This window comes from Nycticebus coucang, chromosome 24, assembly GCF_027406575.1.
Source record: "Nycticebus coucang isolate mNycCou1 chromosome 24, mNycCou1.pri, whole genome shotgun sequence".
Lineage (NCBI taxonomy): Eukaryota > Metazoa > Chordata > Mammalia > Primates > Lorisidae > Nycticebus > Nycticebus coucang.
This window is the reverse complement of record NC_069803.1, coordinates 3508849-3518340: the sequence shown is the minus strand read 5'-3', so window position 1 is coordinate 3518340 and position 9492 is coordinate 3508849. Positions and strand designations below refer to the sequence as shown.

Genomic DNA, 9492 nt, shown 5'->3' with positions numbered 1-9492 from the left:
CAAAGTAGCTGGGACTACAGGCACCCGCTACAATGCCCGGCTATTTTTTGGCTGCAGTTGTCATTGTTGTTTAGCTGGCCCAGGCCGGCTCGAATCCGCCATGGCGCCATAACCACTGTGCTACAAGTGCCGAGACAAGACTGAGCATTTTTTTTTTTTTGAGACAAAGCCTTAAGCTGTCACCCTTAGTAGAGTACTGTGGCATCACAGCTCACAGCAACCTCCAACTCCTGGGCTCAAGCAATTCTCTTGCCTCAGCCTCCCAAGTAGTTGGGACTACAGGTGCCTGCCAGAATGCCCGTCATTGTTGTTGGGCAGGCCTGGGCTGGATTCGAACCTGCCATCTCAGGTGTATGTGGCTGGCACCTTAGCCAGTTAGCCACAGGCGCCTAGCAGAGACTGAGCATTTTTTAAATTCATTCAAAGCCATGAATGAATCTCGTAACTGCAGAATGAGACAGGTTTAGCACCAATTCTAATCCTATTTTTCTTTTCTTTTTTTTGAGAGTCTTACTCTGTCACCCTGAGTAGAGTGCTGTTGTGTCATAGCTTACAGTAATCTCAAACTCCTAGGTTCAAGCGATTCTCCTGCCTCAGCCTCCCAAGTAGCTGAGACTACAGACAAAAGCCACCAGGCCCAGCTAGTTTATTCTGTTTTTAGTAGAGATAAGGTTTTGCTCTTGCACGGGCTGGTCTTGAACTCCTGAGCTCCAGCCGTCCACCCATCTCAGCTTCCCAGATTGCTAGGATTACAGCTGGGAGCCACCATGCTTGATTATTTGTCATTTTTATAGACAGAAGAGTTTAACAATCTTTGTTTATATAAATAGGCACTTTCCCATCTAGGATTTACTGAAACAATGATACTCAGTACTTTGAACTCCTTTGAAGTTCTACGTCAAATCATATGGTGATCTACCGCCACTGACTGTTTCTTTTTTTTTTGCAAAGAAAACACAATTTTTAATTGCATACTTTTGTATAATTTAATAAACTTTTTAAATGTTACTGCTTATGTCTGAACTTTTTGTGTTTGTGTTTCTGTCCCTCTGAGTCATTGGTCTTCTTTTTGTTCCTATTCCTATTCTTCACATTGTGTGTTTCATAGTAACGCACACCAACTTTTTTGGATTGCTGCTGCCGTGCTGCTCGCCTCCGCTCCTTCGATGTCAGCATCCTGGGGCTTTTATCTGAATGCTCCTCTTTCCTCTGTGCCTTCCGCTTTCTTCCCTTTTTGGCAGGTGCTGTATCATCTACATCTTCTTTAGATGTTTTTCTTTGTTCTTCACATTCTGCAAATACCTTTTCACTCAGCTCCTTGGAAATTCTGATTGCTGAAAACCTTTTGGCTTTGGCTTTGTCTAAAAACTTCTGATATTTAGCAATCTTTTCATCCAGCACTTCAGTAACTGCTTTGGTGTTGTTCTCCACATGTTCCTCCTGGGTCTCCTGGTAAGGCTCTTCCTCACTATCTCCTAACCGTTGCCCTTGTTCCTCCTCCTCCTCTTCAGCGGAAAAGCTTTCGAGCTCTTCCTCAAGATCTGACATCTCCACAGGCACCAGGTCATCCCTAGAGAACTGAGGCACCACATTGATTTTGCCAAAGTTCTGCTGAACCCACGCAAGAATTTGCTGCATCTCGGAGTTGGCATCACATTGACTGTCTTCTTGTTTTTCTTTCTCAATGACAGATTCTGACCCTTCACCCACAGTGTCCACAACTTCCTCTTCTGGAGTTTTCTGGGTTGTTTCTGGGGTAACTTCTGAAGATGCAGTGGGTGGATGCTGGGGAACTGCAGGTGGCTCTGCGGTGGGTGGCTTGACAAAGAAGGGAATGCGGCCCCTCTGCCAGTCATTGAGAACCATCTTACCCACAATCTGCAAGTTGGGCTCTCCACCCTTTAATAACTTCCCAGTCCGGAGAGCTAGCTTTTCAAGAAAGTCCTCAGCATTCTCCCAAGAATCAATCTTGTATGTCTTGCTGATATATTCTGGCTTTGCTCGTTCAAGTACAGCACCAATGTGGTCTTTGGGAGTCTTAATTTTTTCCACTTGAACAACTCCTTTTAGCACAATGTCTGTCTCCGAGTCCTCAGAGGGGTAAATCACACCCGGACAGTCAATCAAGAATATCCGACGCATCAACATAATATACTGCCAGACCTTTGTTTCACCTGCAATGGGGGCCACATTGCAAACTTTCTTGGATCTTAATGTGTTTATCACAGAGCTCTTGCCAACATTTGGATAGCCAATGAACCCCACACTGATCTGTTTCTTGTCAGTGTGTAACTTTCCAAACTGCCGCAAAAACTGAATGAATGCTCCTTTTCCAAAGGGGTTTGTAAGACTTGCATGGAAAGCAAGTGTTGGATATTCCTGGGAGAGAACCACAACCCATCGTTTTGTTGCCCAGGTTGGAACAAGGTCACATTTGTTAAGAACAAAAATAAGGTGTTTCCAGGGTTTTTCCTTTTTCAAGTAAGTCTCAATGTGAGGGGAACAAGTACCCATTGGATCTCTAGCATCAAGAACTTGAACTACAACATCTGATGAATCTATCACCTCATGGAACTCACTCCATATTCTTTTCCATTGTCCCTTTTTATATATCTCTTCTTGGGCTTCATTTCTCACGCCAGTGTCTTCAGTGACCAAATCTCGATCTTTGCCACAGTCATAGCTCTCAGTGGACATTTCAGCATCTTCTAGTAGAGACTGCATATCACTTGCAAGTAAGTTTGGTCGCTTTCTCTGTGACTTAGTGCTGAATGTAGTTTCAAAACTTTCAGTATCAAGAATGTGCACCTTCGAGTTAGGAGGCCGGATTCAATCATGGAGAAAAGACATTGATAATTTGCTTTGTTTCATGACAACTTTGTATGGATCCTTCATAACTGCATGCATTTCCTCTTGAAATTTTTTTTTGTAGAGACAGAGTCTCACTTTATGGCCCTCGGTAGAGTGCCGTGGCATCACACAGCTCACAGCAACCTGCAACTCCTGGGCTTAAGCGATTCTCTTGCCTCAGCCTCCCGAACAGCTGGGACTACAGGCGCCCGCCACAGTGCCCAGCTATTTTTTGGTTGCAGTTCAGCCGAGGCCAGGTTTGAACCCACCACCCTCGGTATATGGGGCCGGTACCTTACCGACTGAGCCACAGGCGCCGCCCCCTCTTGAAATTTTTGTAATGATGACTGCTTAACCACACGTGTGTTTCCAAACCATTTAATATTTGGCTCTACTCTTGCCACTGTGCCAGAAGCCACTGTTGACTGATATTGCAGGAGCTTAATTACTTTTCCACGACTGTTCCCGGGTTTGTGCTGGCCTTAGAGGGGTTGAGCGTGCTCCGTCCCTTGTACTTGGGCTTCACCATCTTGGTGACGAGACGGGCACCGGAGTGCTAGGTCCAGCTAATGTCGGACAAACGAGCCCAAAACTTCCCAGGCCTAGCTGAAGCGACCCGCGTGAACCACGCCGTACCACGTGTGCCGACTGTTTCTAACTTTTAATTTTCTGGGCGGTGCCTGTGGCTCAAGGAGTAGGGCGCCGGTCCCATATGCTGGAGGTGGTGGGTTCAAACCCAGCCCCGGCCAAAAAAAAAAGAAAGTCTAACTTTTAATTTTCTTTTTCTTTCCTTTTTTTTTTTCTTTTTAAGAGAAAGAGTCTTACTTTGTTGCCCTTGGTTGAGTGCTATGGTGTCACAGCTCACAGCAACCTCCAGCTCCTGGGCTTAGGCAATTCTCTTGCCTCAGCCTCCTGAGTAGCTGGGACTATAGGCGCCGACCACAACGCCCAGCTATTTTTTTGTTGCAGTTTGGCAGGCCAGGTTTGAACCCACCGCCCTCGGTATATAGGGCCGGCACCCTACTCACTGAGCCACAGGCATCGCCCTAACTTTTAATTTTCAAATAACCCTACATTTAGTTAAAAGAATTCCCTCTGGTCTATACCCTTAGCTCAGCTTTCCCTAATTTCCTTATAAGAAAATCACAGTGCATTGATCAAAACTAAGCAATTAACATTGGTATAGTACTATTTAACTATGGGCTTTATTAAGATTTTACCAGTTTTTCCGCTAATTTTTTTTTCTGTCTCAAGATCCAGCCCAGGATCCCACATTGAAGTTAGTTGCCATGTGTCCTTGGCCTTCTCCAGCCCATCAGTTTCTTGGTCTTTGCCTTTCAGTTCAGGACCTTGACAGTTCTTAAAGAGTATTGGTTTCCACTTTCTGTGTTCAAAAAATTAAAAAGGCTTAAAATTTAATAACAATAACAATGTTTAAGATAAGGACTAGAAACAAAAACATTGTAAAGAACAAAGATAAATACATTCAGAAAAGAAATCAGGCGATTGCTGCAACGAAATATTGAGCAATAATAATAATAATGCAAAAAAAGTAACATTCACATTTTCAGATAAGAGTATGTCTATTAGTGGTGCCTGTGGCTCAAAGGAGTAGGGCGCTGGCCCCATATGCCAGAGGTGGCGGGTTCAAACCCAGCCCTGGCCAAAACTGCAAAAAAAAAAAAAAAGAGTATGTCTATCATACAATGCTTTGACTCTGGGGCAAAAAGTGGAAACCAAATAAACACATGTATATGTATAGAGAAAAAAAATAAAAAGAAAACACATGTGGTACTGTACACAACATGGATTTTGTAAATCCCATTTGTAAATCTCCATTAAGTAACAGCTATCATTTGTTGATCTCCAAAGTAATAAAAACAATGTTTTTATTGCAAACAATAACATAAATTGAAATTTTAAATCATCAAAGAAAATCTTTTCAAAGGATTTCATGAGCATATAGCTGAAGAAATATGATTATTTATCCAGACCTTTCTTTAATTTTATAAACTCTAATGCCTTTTCTACTACATCAGAAAATTGTTACAGGCTAAAAGGAAAATTCACTCAACTGAGAATGATCAAGCATTTTTTTCAATAGGAAGTAAAATCTGACAAACTTGGAATAAAGTTGAAGAAACACTGATTCACACACACACAAAATGAGTATTGCTCACATATTTTCTACAATGTTTCTTCATCTGGATTCGGCTGTTTTTTCTTGATTAGACTGTTCTAGATTTGGGGGAAAGAATATCGCAGAGATGAATTAACCTTGTCACTGCATCGTTATCAGCAGGACTTGTTACTCGTGATGTTAACCTTGCCTGTTTTGTTAAGGTTGTACCTGCCAATTTCTGCACTGCAAAAATTACTGTTTCCCTCTTCTACTTAGAAGCAAATCACTTAGGCTAGCCTACATAATCAAGAAGAGGGAGAAGTATCAAAGAATCTGTGACTGTATGTTAAAACTGCCACAATAATATATTTGGGGGACACATACTTTGAGCAAGTATCCTGTTTCTCCTTCAAGTAACACCCATTAATTTTAGCATTTAGCACCAACAATTTTTAAAATAATTTATCAGCTGGAAATTCAGTCGGGACCTTTTTCAATTTTTATTGAAAACCATTGAGAACCAATTGGAAAATCAAAATATCTACGTATTTCCAATTGTTGTGGTGTCTGGTCCCCAAGATTTTCCTACATAATGTGTCAATACATCACAGTAAAATGAGATGGAGGATCAGAGGCAGGTACATTTTCTTTTCTGTAAGATGGGAGAAGAATGTATCTGTAGGCATATTTTTAGGAAATAGGATCTGAACAGTTATTTTCTGAAAACTATCCTGGCAGGAATACTCTTAATACTCAAATTCTGGAGTTTGGAGACCATAGTGCTGAATGATTCCCCTCACTCCAGTGATGTCAACTACCAGCTACTGTCAATGTCTTCCCAAGTTTTCACCGTTAGCCCACACCACTTCCTTTAGCTAAGACCAGACTTCAAACTCTTTAAGTCCCCCAAGCACTTGGCTCCCCGACTCTGGGGATTCACCTTCGCGCTCTCATAACGGGAATCCACTTGCAGCTTCCCACCTCCTCTGCCCGGATCCTCCGCCTACACCTTCCCTCCCACCCTACTATGCCCAGCTCCGCCTCTCTTCCAATCTCTGAAAGCCACCTGGAAACGTGCCCCCGGCGCCAAACCACTGCGCAGGGGGGGCAATTACACTCGGGGCGGGGTGGGGCAGGGGACTGCTTGTCTTTCTGGCAGACGTTCCCCACAGTCGGCGGTGAGGGTCGCTGCAGGACACACCAAAGCACCAACAGTCGGTGCGCAGCTCGCGCTCTGCGGGCGCCTCGTCTGCGCAGGGATTTCCAGTCTTAACACCAAAATGCGTTCATCCCTGAAATGAAGTCAGTCCTTAGAGGCAATTAAACTAACGGCTCGAGCTGCCCTAGCCTTTATCGCTCGCTGAGCTGCCGGTGGCCATCCCCACCCAGCTCTCCTGCCGGCCGGACCTTAAATTGGTCGCGGAGCGCGGAGTCCCCACCCAGGCTGTGGGCCCACAGCGGGCCTTTCCCGTTTGAAGATTACTGCGCCTTTCTACAGTCCTTCCGCGAGACCTCGATGGTATTCTCGCGAGGAGTCTGAGGGCAGAAGTGATGGCGGCGGCGGGGAGCGGACCTGGGCCGGGAGTGGTTGCTGGACCTGGCCCAGGAGCAGCCGCAAATGCAACTACCACAGAAGAGGGGGAGACGAAGCCGGTGGCGGCGGTGGCAGCCGCTCCGGCTGGAGAGGGGACTTCGGCTGCTTCGGCAGCTGAGCCCAGTTCCGGAGAGGCTGAAGGCGGGTAAGAGGTCCTGCTGTCTAAGGAGCATCTCGGAGGGAGGAGGCCCGCCCCTTTTGGAATCCCGCGGCTCTTGCGAGCCCTCCAGCCGCCCCAGAGAACCTAGGGCCTTCCGCCAACGCTCTCCCGCCCTGCCCCCGCTGGGATGGAAAACGCGCCCACCTCTACTACCGTGACCTCAGAGCACACTCCGGCATCTGCCCCTTCCGCGCCTTTCCGGTTCAGTGAGAAACCTCAAGGCTCTTGTCCTGTCTCCGGCCCTTGCACCCTGGTAGGGAGCTGGTAGTTTACTTTTCTGGCAGGAATCCTTCAGACATACCAGAAAAGAAACCACTTTGCAGTGCTAGACTGGAAGAAGTAATGGACCCCCAGAAAACCGAGTGGGAGAATTGCATCTCCTTAAACCTCTCCTAGGACCAGCTCTTAACCCATGTAGACTTGTCTGTAAGGGCCGATTATGCTTCTCGGTTCTCCTTGGGCCAGTTTGGGCCAGCGTCGTGGTCACATTCTTCCTAATATTTTGATGGTAACCCTGGGCGTAGCTGAAAAAGCAATCAGTGTGTGAAGTTCAGCTGTATTTTGATCATCAACTTGGAGAACAGGTGTTTTGAGGTTTGTTTCTCTTAATTATTATTTTTTTTTTTTTGAGACAGAGTCTCAGTATGTCGCCCCCTGGTAGAGTGCTGTGGCGTCACACCTCACAGCAACTTCAAATTCTTGGGCTTAAGCAATTCTCTTGGCTTCAGCCTCCCACGTAGCTGGGACTGCAGGCGCCCGCCACAACGCCCGGCTATTTGTGTGTTGCAGTTGTCATTGTTTAGCAGGTCCAGGCCGGGTTCGAGCCCACCAGCCTTGGTGTATGTAGCTGCCGCCCTACACACAGAGCTATGGGCGCCGCTGTTTCTCTTAATTTTCATTTGAGTCCTTTCATTATCTCATAGGGATGCAAACATGGTTGATGTAAGTGGTGGTTTGGAGACAGAGTCCTCCAATGGAAAAGATACACTAGTAAGTATTTCTTTTCAGATGTTTCAAAGGCAATATAGGGTTTATTTTTAAAATTTTTAATGAATAAAAAGTACATTATGTCAACTATTTGGATTCTCTACTTGCTCTGTGTACACAGGAAGGTGCTGGGGATGCTTCAGAGGTGATGGATACTCAGGCCAACTCGGTGGATGAAGAGAATAGCCGACAGTTGGGAGAGGTAGAACTGCAATGTGGGATATGTACAAAGTGGTTCACTGCGGACACCTTTGGCATAGATACCTCGTGAGTACTTTTCATAGTCTTGTAAGACTCGTTTTTGTAAAATAAATCCCAACAGTTGAATAGTTTGTTGGCAGAGTAAACACATAGCTATTTCCTATGTCAATGTGTTGATTTAGGAATTATTTTAATTCCCTTAGCATGTTCTCTACTTAGGGCACAGCCCTAGTAGGTACAACAATGAGTTATTGTCCTTGTTTTTGAGCTTCCAACCTGGTTCCATGCAGTTACAAAACATAAAGAAATTTAAGACAGTGTCATTTAAACTTTGTGTTGGGTGATAGGGGTTTGTCATAAAGGATTGATGGGCAGGGCAGGGTTGTGCATGTTTACAGCTCCAGCTACTTGGGAGGCTAGGGCAAGAGGATAGCTTGAGCCCAGGAGTTTGAGGTTTCTGTGAGCTGTAACACCACAGCACTCCTATCGAGGGCGACAAATTAAAACTGTCTCAAAAAAAAAAATCAAAACAGAGTTCAAAGTTTTGGTAGCTTTGAAGAAACTAGTTTGTACCTGCATTCAAGAACTTATGTCCAAAGCCCAATTAGGTGGAATGGATTTTCTTTTTTTTTTTTTTTGGCGGGGGATGGGTTTGAACCCGCCACCTCTGGCATATGGGGTGGTGCATACTCCTCTAAGCCACAGGCGCCACCCGGAATGGATTTTCTTTTATAACTATAAGCGAGCGGGTATGAAAAAGGCTGCTTTGTGTATGTGTGCATGTATGTGAGACAGAGTTTCACTTTGTTGGTCTCAGTAGAGTGCCATGGCCTCATAGGTCACACCATCCTCAAACTCTTGGGCTCAAATGATCCACTTGTTTTAACCTCTGAAATAACTGGGACTGCAGGCACCCTCCACAATGCCTGGCCACTTTTTTAGAGATGGGGGTCTTGCTCTTGCTCAGGCTGGTCTTGAACTCCTAAACTCAAGCAATGCACTTGCCTCGGCCTCCCAGAGTGCTAGGTTTACAGGCTCGAGCCACTGCCCCTAGCTAAAAAGGCTGCTCTTATCACCTGTTTATAGTCGAGTTAAAATAACTATATGCCTACCTATCTTTGGTATGAGGCTTTGCATTCTCTAAATGACTTTATTACAACAGGCTGTTTTAACATAAGAGTTTCTAAAGAGAAGTAAAGGTAAAGAAACTATAATGTTTTAAAATTTTATTTATTCTTTTTATTCATTTCTTTTTATTTTATTTTTTTGAGACAGAGCCTCAAGCTGTCACCCTGGGTAGAGGGTCGTGGCATCACAGTTCACAGCAACCTCCAACAAGAGATTGCCTCCATCCAGGCAATTCTCTTGCCTCAGCCTCCCAAGTAGCTGGGACTACAGGTGCCCGCAACAATTTTTTAATTTCTTTTTTTTTGTTTGTTTGTTTTTTTGAGATAGAGTCTCAAGCTATCACCCTGGGTAGACTGCTGTGGTGTCACAGCTCACAGCAACCCCAAACTCTTGGGCTTAAGCGATTCTCTTACCTCAGCCTCCTAACTAGCTAGGACCACAGGTGCCTGC

General features: G+C 45.0%; 2 protein-coding genes across 7 annotated transcripts in view; one reads left to right on the top strand and one right to left on the bottom strand.

Annotated features, from left to right (window-relative positions):
- Positions 1-975: 975 nt before the first annotated feature.
- Positions 976-2878, bottom strand: LOC128576398 (nucleolar GTP-binding protein 2-like). Its single transcript, XM_053578527.1, has one exon. The coding sequence runs from the start codon at positions 2722-2724 to the stop codon at positions 1006-1008; it is 1719 nt and encodes a 572-aa protein (XP_053434502.1). The 5' UTR covers positions 2725-2878; the 3' UTR covers positions 976-1005.
- Positions 2879-5994: 3116 nt separating this feature from the next.
- Positions 5995-9492, top strand: part of ASH2L (ASH2 like, histone lysine methyltransferase complex subunit) — a 43449-nt gene continuing 39951 nt past the window's right edge. The window contains exons 1-3 of one of the 6 annotated variants that reach the window (XR_008377362.1): positions 5995-6711; positions 7650-7716; positions 7835-7980. Coding sequence is in view for 5 of the 6 variants with exons in the window: in XM_053578516.1 (XP_053434491.1) it covers positions 6524-6711; positions 7650-7716; positions 7835-7980 (401 nt within the window). In the remaining variant the exon portion in view is untranslated. The other 5 variants (XM_053578516.1, XM_053578513.1, XM_053578517.1 and 2 more) reach the window with 5 other exon arrangements.